This window comes from Loxodonta africana, chromosome 14 (genome assembly GCF_030014295.1).
Source record: "Loxodonta africana isolate mLoxAfr1 chromosome 14, mLoxAfr1.hap2, whole genome shotgun sequence".
Taxonomy (NCBI): Eukaryota; Metazoa; Chordata; class Mammalia; order Proboscidea; family Elephantidae; genus Loxodonta; species Loxodonta africana.
In genome coordinates, this window is record NC_087355.1 from 4,305,916 (window position 1) to 4,319,839 (window position 13,924).

The 13,924-nt window shown below is 39.0% G+C and overlaps 1 protein-coding gene across 6 annotated transcripts in view; it reads left to right on the forward strand.

Annotated features, from left to right (window-relative positions):
• The window catches only part of PRKDC (protein kinase, DNA-activated, catalytic subunit), a 322,104-nt gene that overhangs the window by 134,628 nt on the left and 173,552 nt on the right, over positions 1-13,924 (forward strand). For all 6 annotated transcript variants that reach the window (XM_064267698.1, XM_064267697.1, XM_003408313.4 and 3 more), the window contains 2 exons: positions 9,415-9,622; positions 10,651-10,829. In XM_064267698.1, the coding sequence (XP_064123768.1) occupies positions 9,415-9,622; positions 10,651-10,829 (387 nt within the window). The remainder of the gene's footprint in view (positions 1-9,414; positions 9,623-10,650; positions 10,830-13,924) is intronic.

Here is a 13,924-nt window from a genome sequence, read left to right on the forward strand (position 1 = left end):
TTCTAGAGACCACTCTACATTAGTACGTAGAGATCTTCCTCATTTTTTTTTTTTAACAACTGTATAATTCTTAATTGTTCGGAAGTACCATAGTATTTTGAAGAAACTCCATCTTGATGGTCTTTTGGGCCTAATATTTTGCTCTTAAAACTAATGCTAAAGTGCATTGCTTTTCGTATGTATCAGTTTGTATTTTGCCAATGAATTTCTTAAATAATTTTTATTGTGCTTTTTTTAAAAATAATTTTTATTGTGATTTAAGTGAAAGTTTACAAATCAAATCAGTCTCTCACACAAAAACCCATATACACCTTGCTACACACTCCCGATTATTCTCCCCCTAATGAGACAGCCCGCTCTCTCCCTCCACTCTCTCTTTTCGTGTCCATTTCGCCAGCTTCTAACCTCCTCCACCCTCTCATCTCCCCTCCAGGCAGGAGATGCGAACATAGTCTCAAGTGTCCACCTGATCCAAGAAGCTCACTCCTCACCAGCATCCCTCTCCAACCAACTGTCCACTCCAATCCATGTCTGAAGAGTTGGCTTCGGGAATGGTTCCTGTCCTGGGCCAACAGAAGGTCTGGGGACCATGACCACCAGGGTCCCTCTAGTCTCAGTCAGACCATTAAGTCTGGTCTTATGAGAATTCGGGGTCTGCATCCCATTGCTCTCCTGCTCCCTCAGGAGTTCTCTGTTGTGTTCCCTGTCAGGGCAGTCATTGGTTGTAGCCGGGCACCATCTAGTTCTTCTGGTCTCAGAATGATGTAGTCTCTGGTTCATGTGGCCCTTTCTGTCTCTTGGGCTCGTAATCGCCTTGTGTCCTTGGTGTTCTTCATTCTCCTTTGATCCAGGTGAGTTGAGACCAATTAATGCATCTTAGATGGCTGCTTGCTAGCGTTTAAGACCCCAGACGCCACTGTTCAAAGTGGGATGCAGAATGTTTTGTTAATAGATTTAATTATGCCAATTGACTTAGATGTCCTCTGAAACCATGGTCCCCAGACCCCTGCCCCTGCTACGCTGACCTTTGAAGCATTCAGTTTATTCAGGAAACTGCTTTGCTTTTGGTTTAGTCCAATTGCACTGACCTCCCCTGTATAGTGTGCTGTCTTTCCCTTCACCTAAAGTAGTCCTCATCTACTATCTAATTAGTGAATGCCCCTCTCCCACCCCCTTCCCTCCCCGCTCTCTTAACCACAAAAGAATGTTTTCTTCTCAGTTTAAACTATTTCTCAAGTTCTTATCCTAGTGGTCTTATACAATATTTGTCCTTTTGCAACTGACTAATTTCACTCAGCATAATGCCTTCCAGATTCCTCCATGTTACGAAAAGTTTCACAGATTCCTCACTGTTCTTTATTGATGCACAGAATTCCATTGTGTGAGTATACCATAATTTATTTCTCCATTCATCCGTTGATGGGCACCTTGGTTGCTTCCATGTTTTTGCTATTGTAAACAATGCTGCAGTAAACATGGGTGTGCATATATCTGTTTGTGTAAAGGCTCTTATTTCTCTAGGATATATTCCAAGGAGTGGGATTGCTGGATCGTATGGTAGTTCTATTTCTAGCTTTTTAAGGAAGTGCCAAATCAATTTCCAAAGTGGTTATACCATTTTACATTCCCACCAGCAGTGTATAAGTGTTCTAATCTCTCCACAGCCTCTCCAATATTTATTATTATTTTGTGTTTTTTGGATTAATGGAAGCCTTGTTGGAGTGAGATGAAATCTCATTGTAGTTTTGATCTGCATTTCTCTAATGGCTAATGATCGTGAACATTTCCTCATATATCTGTTAGCTACTTGAATGTCTTCTTTAGTGAAGTGTCCATTCATATTTTTTGCCCATTTTTTAATTGGGTTATTTGTCTTTTTGTGGTTGAGTTTTTGCAGTTTCATGTAGATTTTAGAGATCAGGCGCTGATTGGAAATGTCATAGCTAAAAACTTTTTCCCAGTCTGTGGATAGTCTTTTTACTCTTTTGGTGAAGTCTTTGGATGAGCATAGGTGTTTGATTTTTAGGAGCTCCCAGTAATCTAGTTTTTTGTCCATATTCTTTATAATGTTTCCTATACTGTTTATGCTGTGTTAGGGTTCCTAACATTGTCCCTATTTTTTCCTCCATGATCTTTATCATTTTAGATTTTATATTTAGGTCTTTGATCCATTTTGAGTTAGTTTTTGTGTATGGAGTGAGGTATGGGCCTTGTTTCATTTTTTTGCAGATGGATATCCAGTTACGCCAGCACCATTTGTTAAAAAGTCAGTCTTTTCCCCCTTTAACTGTTTTGGAGCCTTTGTCAAATATCAACTGCTCATATGTGGATGGATTAATGTCTGGATTCTCAATTCTGTTCCATTGGTCCATTGTCTGTTGTTGTACCAGTACCAGGCTGTTTTGACTACTGTGGTGGTGTAATAGGTTCTAAAATCAGGTAGAGTAAGGCCTCCCACTTTGTTCTTCTTTTTCAGTAAAGCCTTATTTATCTGGGGCCTCTTTCCCTTCCATATGAAGTTGGTAATTTGTTTCTCCATCTCATTAAAGAATGTCGTTGGGATTTGGATTGGGATTGCATCGAATGTATAGATCGCTTTTGGTAGAATAGACATTTTTATAATGTTGAGTCTTCCTACCCACGAGCAAGGTATGTTCTTCCTCTTATGTAAGTCTTTTTTGGTTTTTGCAGAAGTGTCCTGTGGTTTTCTTTGTATAAGTCTATTACATCTCTGGTAAGATTTATTCCTAAGTATTTTATCTTCTTGGGGGCTACTGTAAATGGCATTGATTTGGTGATTTCCTCTTCGATGTTCTTTTTATTGGCATAGAGGAATCCAACTGATATTTGTATGTTTATCTTGTATCCCAGTAGTCTCCTGAACTCTTCTATTTGTTTCAGTAGTTTTCTTGAGGATTCCTTAGGGTTTTCTGTGTATAAGATCATGTCGTCTGCAAATAGAGATACTTTTACTTCTTCCTTGCCAGTCTGAATGCCCTTTATTTCTTTATCTAGCCTAATTGCTCTGGGTAGGACTTCCAGCACAATGTTGAATAAGAGTGGTGATACAGGGCGTCCTTGTCTGGTTCCCAGTCTCAATGGGAATGTTTTCAGACTCTCTCCATTTAGGGTGATGTTGGCTGTTGGCTTTGTATAAATGCCCTTTATTACATTGAGGAATTTTCCTTCTATTCCTATTTTGCTGAAAGTTTTTATCATGAATGAGAGTTGAACTTTGTCAAATGCCTTTTCTGCATCAATTGATAAGATCATGTGATTCTTGTCTTTTGTTTTATTTATGTGGTGGATTACATTAATTGTTTTTCTAATGTAGAACCATCCCTGCATACCTGGTATGAATCCCATTTGGTTATGGCGAATTATTTTTTTTTATATGTTGCTGAATTCTATTGGCTAGAATTTTGTTGAGGATTTTTGCATCTACATTCATGAGAGATATAGGTCTATAATTTTCTTTTCTTGTGGTGTCATTACCTGGTTTTGGTGTCAGGGATATGGTGCCTTCATAGAATGAGTTTGGTAGTATTCCGTCCTTTTCTATGCTCTGAAATACCTTTAGTAGTAGTGGTGTTAACTCTTCTCTGAAAGTTTGGTAGAACGCCGCAGTGAATCCGTCTGGACCAGGGCTTTTTTTGTTGGGAGTTTTTTGATTACCTTTTCAATCTCTTCTTTTGTTATGGGTCTATTTAGTTGTTCTACCTCTGTTTGTGTTAGTTTAGGTAGGTAGCGTATTTGTAGGAATTCACCCATTTCTTCTAGGTTTTCAAATTTGTTTCAGTATAGTTTCTCGTTGTAATCTTACATGATTCTTTTAATTTCAGTTGGGTCTGTTGTAATATGCCCCTCTCATTTCTTATTCGGCATATTTGCTTCCTCTCCTGTTTTTCTTTTGTCAGTTTGGCCAGTGGTTTATCAATTTTGTTGATTTTTTTAAAAAACCAGCTTTTGGTCCTGTTAATTCTTTCAATTGTTTTTCTATTTCGTTTAGTTCAGCTCTAATTTTTATTATTGGTTTTCTTCTGATGCCTGTGGGTTTCTTTTGTTGCTTTTTTTCTATTTGTTCAAGTTGTAGGGATAATTCTTTGATTTTGGACCTTTCTTCTTTTTGGATGTGGGCACTTATTGATATAAATTGGCCTCTGAGCACCGCTTTTGCTGTGTCCCAAAGGTTCTGATAGGAAGTGTTTTTTTTTTTTTTGAGCAGGGTATTGTTCAGTTTCCAAGTGTTTGATTTCTTTTCCCTGCTTTTTCTGTTATTGATTTCCACTTTTATGGCCTTAGGGTCAGAGAAGATGCTTTGTAATATTTCAATGTCTTGGATTCTTTTAAGGCTTGCCTTGTGACCTAATATGTGCTCTATTCTAGAGAATGTTCCATGTGCACTAGAAAAGAAAGTATACTTGGTTGCCGTTAGATGGTATGTTCTGTATATGTCTGCGAGGTCAAGTTGGTTGATTGTGGCATTTAGATCTTCGTGTCTTTATTGAGCTTCTTTCTGGACGTCTTGTCCTTCACCAAAAGTGGTGTGTTGAAGTCTCCTAGTATAATTGTGGAGCTGTCTATCTCATTCTTCAATGCTGATAAAGTTTCTTTTATGTATCTTGCAGCCCTGTCATTCGGTGCATGAATATTTAATATGGTTACATCTTCTTGGTATATTGTCCCTTTAATCATCATATAGTGCCCTTCCTGATCCTTTCTGATGGATTTAACTTTAAAGTCTATTTTATCAGAAATTAGTATTGCCACTCCTGCTCTTTTTTGATGGTTGTTTGCTTGATATATTTTTTCCATTCTTTGAGTTTTATTTTGTTTGTGTCTCTAAATCTAAGGTGTGTCTCTTGTAGGGAGCATATAGATGGATCATGTTTTTTAATCCATTCTGCTACTCTCTGTCTCTTTATTGGTGCATTTAGTCCATTTCCATTCAGGGTAATTATGGGTAGCTATGAACTAATGCTATCATTTTGATGTCTTCTTTTGTGTGTTGACAGTTTCTTCTTCCCACTTGATTTTATGTGCTGAGTAGATTTTCTTTATATGCTGTCCTTTCCTCTTATACGTGTTTGATTTTGTTTCTGCTGAGTCTGTATTTTTCCCTTGTATTTTATTTTGATGAGTAGGATAGTTTGTCTCCTTTGTGGTTATCTCATTATTTACCTCTATTTTTCTAAATTGAAAACAAGCTTTTATTTCTTTGTATGGCCATATCTTCCTTTCCATATGGATAGTGTATGCTTACATTTTTTAGTCCTGCTTAATTATTTTAATGTTGTCTTCTTTTGTGTAATAACATTGCTGTTACCCTGTTTTGGCCCCCTTTTTTTTTTTCATAGTCTTTGTGTTTTTTGATTTCCGTGCCTGGGTTGACTTCTGATTTCTCTTCCCAGTGTTGTACTCTTGCGTTGATTCGTGATATTATTTATTTTCTAACCAAAGAACTCCCTTTAGTATTTCTTGTAGTTTTCATTTGGTTTTTACAAATTCCCTCAACTTGTGTTTATCTGGAAATGTCTTAATTTCATCTTCGTATTTAAGAGACAGTTTTGCTGGATATATGATTCTTGGCAGGTAATTTTTTTCCTTCGGTTTTTTAAATATGTCATCCCGTTGCCTTCTTGTCTGCATGGTTTCTGCCGAGTAGTCCGAGTGTATTCTTATTGGCTCTTCTTTATAAGTGACTTTTTGTTTATCCCTCGCTCCTCTTATAATTCTCTTTTTATCTTTGGTTTTGGCAAGTTTGATTATAATATGTCTTGGTGACTTTCTTTTAACATCTACCTTATGTGGAGTTCGATGAGCATCTTGGATAGTTATCTTCTCATCTTTCACAATATCAGGGAAGTTTTCTGCCAACAAATCTTCAACAATTTTCTCTGTATTTTCTGTTATCCCTCCCTGTTCTGGCACTCCAATCACTCATAGGTTATTTCTCTTGATAGAGTCCCACATGATTCTTAAGATTTCTTCATTTTTTAAAATTTTTTTATCTGATTTTTCTTCAGATATATTGGTGCCAAATGATTTATCTTTGAGTTCAGAAATTCTAGCTTCTACTTGCTCCATTCTGCTCCTCTCACTTTCTGTTAAGTTGTCTACTTCTGTAGTTTTATTGTTAATCTCCTGAATTTTTTATTGCTGCCTGTCTGTGGATTTTTCCAGCTTATTAAACTTTTCATTATGTTCCTGAATAACCTTTCTTATTTCTTCAGTTGCTGTATCTGTGTGTTCCTTGGCTTATTCTGCGTATTGCCTCATTTCCTTCCTGATGTGTTGAAGGGTTCTGTATATTAATCTTTTGTGTTCTGCATCTGGGAATTCCAGGAATGCACTTTCATCTAAAAGATCCTTGAATTCTTTGTTTTGAGAGCCTGTTGAGGTGATCATGGTATGCTACTTTATATGACTTGACACTGACTGTTGTCGCCGCACCATCTATAAGTGATTGTATTAGTTTATTCTTGCTTACTGTGTCGTCGCTGCTTGCTTCGTTTTGTTGGTATACCTGTATGGGTTGCTCGAGTGAGCTAGTTTGATTACTTTCTCCTTTGAAGCCCTGGTGTCCTGTCCCTAGCTGGCTATAGCTGTTATCAGATGTATCAGTCTAGGAGTCCATTCAGTTTTCTTGTATGAATTCAGCTCAGGTTTCCAGGTAGCTGATTATCAAATGTGTGGTACAGGCTCTGTCTTACAGTCTTAGAGGGGCAGGGGTGGTTGGTGTATATACCAGTATGTGATTGTAGCAGGAGGTCATGCTCTGAACAAGACAGGGGGCTGAGAACCGACCCCCACGTGTCTCTGAGGAAAACATGTCTCTGTTCCCTAGAGCGTGCTGATGGGCGGGTTCTGCAGAGGGACCATGGGCACCCATTGTTTTTGGTTGTAAGGACTGGGAGGTACCAGTTATCTGTGGACCCCTGTCGTGGGTGGCTGGGTGACCTGAGTGGAGCTACCAGTCCTTTGGTCCCTGAGGACCTTGTTTAATAAGCAAAGCAATGTTAAACATCAAACACCCCCCCTCTCCACCATACAACTGAAATGGTTGGAGTTTGCCAACAAGGACCTATTCTCCCGAAATAGGCCCACACAGGCCCATGTAGAAGGGAAAGATGCTCAGGGTCCACCTATGGTTTGTGCCTGGACAGGAGCCCCTTCTGTCCTGAGCTCTTCCGGTTGATGGAGCTAGCAAATTATCTTTTCCCCCCAGTTGCAAATTTTTTCCTTCCCCAAGGCTGGGAGGATGGCTCTAGGTGCTTACTAGGGTCTCTCTCAGGCCCAGGGATTCAGGTGCTGAAGGTGGATTGGGGGTGGGGGGGGTACGGTAAAATATACGCAGGTAGTTAGCTTTTGCCGAGAGCGCCGTTCTCCTTAGGTTCCAGAGGTGTGAGTAGGCTGTGCGGCTGGCTGCTTCTCTCTGAGGAAACTGCGGCCGATTGCTAGTATGAGCCTGCCACCGCCCCCGGCGCCACCACTCCGGGAATGGAGCCTAAGGGCTCCCCACGATTCAGGTCTGATAACTCCTCCCCACTTCTGGACCATCTCTTCCTCCCCCTGCCCCTCAGTTTGTTGTCTAAGGTTGCCTTTGATGCTTAGGGTTCCCAGCTTGTCACAGGTATACTCATTTTACCTGTTTTTTCCGAGTCTTTGTTGTAAAGAGGGCTCTCCGGAAGCGTTTGTCTATTCCGCTATCTTGACTCCACCCTCCGCCAATGAATTTTCTGAGTGAGGTATTTCTAAATGTGGGTTCAAAGGTAAATGAATTTGTATTATTGCTAGATACAATCCTTTGAGGCTGTATTGTTTGCATTCCCACTCGCAGTATATGAAAGCTTCTATATCACTGTAGTCTTGCCAACAGAGTATTGCCAAACACCTGGATTTTTTCCATTTTTAGGTGAGAAAGGGTTGCTCAGTGTTGTTTTAATTCACATTTCATTATGAATGAAATAGAACATATTTTCATATAGCTAATATTCACTTGCATTTAATTTTTGGTAAATCATCTCTTGTTCTGATTTTTGAAAACCAGGTGATTCTTTTGTTCTTTTTCTTCTTTTAGCACTGAGTGTAAGAATTTAATGTTTTAGGGCTGAACCCGATGTGTATCTTTACTCTTCTCGCTACCAGAAAGCTACTCAAGAGAATTTAAATCTAGGACAGTGCTCAAATGAATATTACAAAGCCTGCGTAGCATCTAGTTGTGTCCTGCAAACTTAAATTTTATGAATGAATTATTTTCTGAATCTAATATTTGTGTCCTGATTAGTATCTTCCTGGCTCCAACATGGAGTTAGAATTTTAGAACTGGAAAGGCGTTTAAAGATCATTTAGTCCTTCCCCTCTTATTTTACAGTTTTTTTAATGTGCAGATTTATAGCTTAAATGTCATTCAAATATCTCATTTTTCCAGTTGAGAATATAAAGGGCCCGGTAGGTTTCCCTTTATAGGAAATGGGAATGATGGTTCATTATTAGGAAGAGACTAGAATGTTTAATTCATAACTCATGATTTTCAAGCCCAGGAATTTGTTCATCCTTAGGCCTGAGACTCTTACAGAGCCTTTCAGATGTCCTCTAAGCATGACCAGATTTGAGGGTACAGTAATCCCCCCTTATCTGCGGTTTTGCTTTCCATGGTTTCAGTTACCCATGGTCAACCAAGGTTCAAATATTTTAAATGAGCATGTAGTGTGATAAAATCTCGCACCATCCCGCTCTGTTCTTCACATAACTTTTATTACAGTATATTGTTACCATCTTTCTCTTCTATTATTAGTTATTGTTAATCCCTTACATTTGCTTAATTTGTAAATTAAACTTTATCATAGATGTGTGTAAAAGACAAAACATAACATATGTACATAGGGTTTGGTACTATCTGAAGTTGCAGGCATCCATGGGGGTCTTGGAACATATCGCCCATGGATGAGGGGGGACTACCCTACATATTTTTACCAAAATAAGAGGTGCCTTCTCCTTTTGTTTGCCAACTGCGCCCTCCCCATTGAGGTATTTTCAGAAGTGCTGCTATGCCAATTTTTTTACATGTGGATGTAAAAAATATTAGCATAGTTTGCTTAACAAAATACCTCAGGGGATGTGGGGGGAGGGTGTGGTTGGCAAATAAAAATAGAATGTGAGCATTTTTTGCTAAAAATACGGTAAATGAAAGAGTTCTTCTTCTTAATACCTAAATTCAGTGTGATTATTTCTGGGGATGAATGAAATAATGTAGATTGTGTGCAAATAATTTTGTATTACATGGTGTTTGGTTATTTAAAGTTATGGTCGTAATTGGTAATTGCTGGAGTTCAGCTCTCCTGTTATTTAGTAGGCAATCATGAAACGTGTTCAAAGTGTGAATGTTCATGTAATTTTTCCCTTTCTCCTTAGGAGTTCGTGTGTCACACAATTAGCTCTTCTTGAAAGTGTATACAGAATGTTCCAGAGGGATGACCTACTTTCAAATACCACCCGCCAGGCATTTGTAGATCGTTCTCTCCTCACTCTGCTGTGGCATTGTTCTCTGAGTGCTTTGAGAGATTTTTTTAGCAAAATCGTGGTGGATGCCATTGATGTGTTGAAGTCCAGGTTTATAAAGGTATCATATATATATTATTAAATTAAATATTAATAAGAAATTGCAAATCTCTTTGACCAATGTCATTAGAAATTGCATGTTTTGTCAAGTTGTTTCTACTGCACAAGGAGCATTACCTCTACATTTTGATAACAATATATGGCTGCATAGGATCTGTATTACTTTCCTGGGATGGCCTTAAAAAATTACCTCAATCTTGATTGCTTAAATCAAATTTATTCTTTCACAGTCCTAGAGGCCAGAAATCTAAAATCTGTTTCACTCTGCCGAAGTCATAGTGTTGCCAGGGCCACACTTACTCAGGAGGCTCTTGGGGAGAATTCATTCCTTTCCTCTTTCATCTTCTGGAGGCTGACAACGTTCCTTGGCTTGTGACTGCATCACTCTATGTATGCCTCCACTGTGACGTAGCCTCTTACTTTTCTGTCTAATATGCTTCTCCCTCTCATAAGGTTACATGTGGCTGCATTTAGGACCCTCCTGGAAACCCTGGATAATCTCTGTATCTCGAGAACCCTAATCACATCTGTAAAATCATTTTTTTTTTTGCCATATAAGGTAACATTCACAGGTTCCGGGGATTAGGACATGGATACCTTTTGGGGAGACCGTTATTCAGCCTATCACAGAAACCTTTTGGGAAATAGTGAACTATCCAAATGGCACATTGTTAATGTAGACTTCAAAATAGTTGAATGTGTTGTTTTTTAATATGTTGAATTTTCACCTGTTGTTGCCATCCTTTTAATAAGATTCTGAGCAAGGGCCTTCTGTACACATTTCCTTGATCTATGTTCACTGTTTGGACATTGTATATTATTTCCTGCTACTCAGTCACCCAGTATAGCACGTGGATGCTTCTGTCTACCTCTCACCCTGGACAATCACTTGTCTATTATTGAAGAGATTTTATATATTTTGACTGTTAAAATTATTTCTAAAAGGCATTGAGTATTAAATTTGATGGTTAATAAAATATTTGTTGTGTTTTATTACACCAAAGATAATTATTTGTTACCTTTTCTTAGCTAAATGAATCTACTTTTGATGCCCAAATCACCAAGAAGATGGGCTACTATAAGATGCTAGATGTGATGTATTCTCGTCTTCCAAAAGATGATGTTCATTCTAAGGAATCAAAAATCAATCAAGTTTTCCATGGCTCAACTGTTACTGAAGGAAGTGAACTTACAAAGTCACTTATTAAGTAAGATTTTATTTAATTTTGGGTTGTATTTGATCTGTTAATTTTTAATTGTGCTTTAGGTGAAAGTTTATAGCTCAAGATAGCCTCTCACACAAAAATTTACACTCACATTATTATGTGACCCTAGTTGCTATCCCTATAATGTGACAGCACACTCCTCCTTTCTACCGTGGATATTCCGTGCCCATTCAGTGAGCTCCTATCCCTTTCTACCTTCTCATCTCCTCTCCGGTCAGGAGCTGCCCATTTAGTCTTGTGTATCTACTTGAACTAAAAAGCTCTCTTCATGAGTATCATTTTATATCTTACACTCCAGTCTAATCTTTGTCTGCAGGGTTGGCTTCGGAAATGGTTTTAGTTATGGGTTAACAGAGAGTTCAGGGGCTATGTCTTCTGGGGTTCCTCTAGTCTCGGTCAGACCATTAAGTCTGGTCTTTTTACGTGAATTTGAGTTCTGCAGCCCACTGTTCTCCTGCTCTGTTAGGGACTCTGTTGTGTTCCCAGTCAGGGCAGTCATTGGTGGTAGCCAGGCACCATCTAGTTCTTCTGGTCTCAGGCTGATGGAATCTTTGGTTTATGTAGCCTTTTGTGTCTCTTGGGCTAATATTTTCCTTTTGTCTTTGGTACTCTTCATTCCCCTTTGTTCCAAGTGGGTTGAGACCAATTGATGCATCTTAGATGGCTGCTTGCTAGCATTTAAGACCCCAGGTGCCACTCACCCAAGTGGGATGCAGAACATTTTCTTAATAAACTTTGTTATGCCAATTGACCTAGACGTCCCCTGAAACCATGGTTCCCAGACCCCCACCACCACTACTCTGTCCCTTGAAGTGTTTGGTTGTGTTCAGGAAACGTCTTAGCTTTTGGTTTAGTCCCGTTGTGCTGACTTCCCCTGTATTGTGTGTTGTCCTTCCCTTCACCCAAGATAATTCTCGTCTACTATCTAGTTGGTGAATTCCCCTCCCCTCTTCTCCCCTTCCCTCCTCACTCTTGGTTACAGTGCCTCCCAGATTCTTCCATGCCATGAGATGTTTTGCAGATTCACCTTTGTTCTTTATCGTGGTGTAGTATTCCCTTGGGTGAATATACCATGATTTATCTATTCGTCCATTGATGGGCACCTAGGTTGTTTCCATTTTTTTGCTATTGTGAACAGTACTGCCATGAACATTGGTGTGCATGTATCTATTCCGGTGACGGCCCTTATTTCTCTAGGGTATATTCCAAGGAGTGGGGTTGTTGGATTGTATGGTACCTCTATTTCTAGCTTTTTAATGAAGCACCAAATCAACTTGCAAAGTGGTTGTACCATTTTACATTCCCACGAGCAGTGTATAAGTGTTCCAGTTTCCACAACCGCTCCAAAATGTATTGTTTTGTGTTTTTTAGATTAATGCCAGCCTTGTTGGGGTGAGATGGTATCTCATTATAGTTTTGATTTGCGTTTCTGTAATGGTTAATGATTGTGAGCATTTCTTCATGTATCTATTAGCCACCTGAATGTCTTCTTTGGTGAAGTGTCTGTTTATATCCTTCGCCTCCTTTTTAATTGGGTTATTTGTCTTTTTGTTGTTGAGGTTTTGCAGTATCTTGTAGATTTTAGAGATTAGACCCTGATTGGGTATGTCGTAGCCAAAAGTTTTTTCCCAGTCTGTAGGTTGTCTTTCTACTCTTTTGGTGAAGTCTTTTGATGAGCATAAGTAAGTGTTTGGCTTTTAGGAGCTCCCAGTTATCTAGTTTCTCTTCTGGTGTTTGTGCATTGTTAGTTATATTTTCTGTTCTGTTTATGCCATGTATTAGGGCTCCTAGAGTTGTCCCTGTTTTTGTTTCCATGATCTTTTTTGTTTTAGATTTTATATTTAGGTCTTTGATCCATTTTCAGTTAATTTTTGTGCATGGTTTGCGGTATGGGTATTGATTCATTTTTTTGCAGATGGGTATTCAGTTATGCCAGCACCATCTGTTAAAGAGACTGTCTTTTCCCCATTTAGTGGACTTTTGGGCTTTGTCAAAATACCGGTTGCTCATAGGTGGATGAATTTAGGTCTGGATTCTCAATCCTGTTTCATTGGTCTATGTATCTGTTGTTGTACCAGTACCAGGCTGTGTTGACTACTGTGGTGGTATAATGTGTTCTAAAATCAGGTAGAGTGAGGCTTCCCACGTTGTTCTTCTTCAGTAATGCTTTACTTATCCGGGGCTTCTTTCTCTTCCATGTGAAGTTGACGATTTGTTTCTCCATCTCGTTAAAAAATGTCACTGGAAGTTGAATTGGGATTTTATTGTTGTTAATATATTTTTTTAAAGAAACTTTTTTTTTTTAATAGTTAAGTGAATATTGTTAGTTTCCCAGATCTTTGCAAGAAGCAGCTTTGTTGATTGCAAAGAGCTAGAAGCCATACCAAAAAACCTTGATTCAGACTCCTTTCTTCATTAGACAGGAAGCAGGTGCAAGGAGAATACTTCTCTTTTTCTCCTGACACCCACTTTATATCTCTCATAGAATTGACAGACATAGCAGTTGCTTAGCACAAGCAAGGATCCCACGTTACCAATAACTTCTGCAGCTGAGGATGTAGAAATATCTTTTTTTTTCACCTGACACCTTAAGATCGGAGGATTACATTATGAGGTCAAAGTTAACATGCTGCCTCTGGAGAAAGACTCCTGAAATTAAACCATCAAATAGGGGGTTCTCTCCGAAGGCACTTTGCGGCAGTTTCTGAGTCTTAGCCAAGCTGGCAACAAGCTGGCGACACCTGCCAAAGCCAGGAAGGAGGATCCTCTCTTTGGGCCATCCATTGAACTGTTTGATCGTCAGGGAGCCTCCAGCTGAAACAGTTTGTTAGAGCAATAGATGAAGCCACTGGCAGTGTCACAGCATATTTGTTATTTGCCTCCAGGCTAGCCTCTGTTTAACCCAGAATCTTACTCTGGCTACCTTAGAGTGTGGACTTTGATATTAGACTGACCTGGGTTTGAGTCCCTGGTAACCGAGCCAGACAGTTGCCTTAGGTTTTTTGTTTTTTTTTTCAGTTTGTAGTTTTTATTTTATGATCAAGTTAAGCAAGAAGTCCTTAGCTAGAATCTCAGTC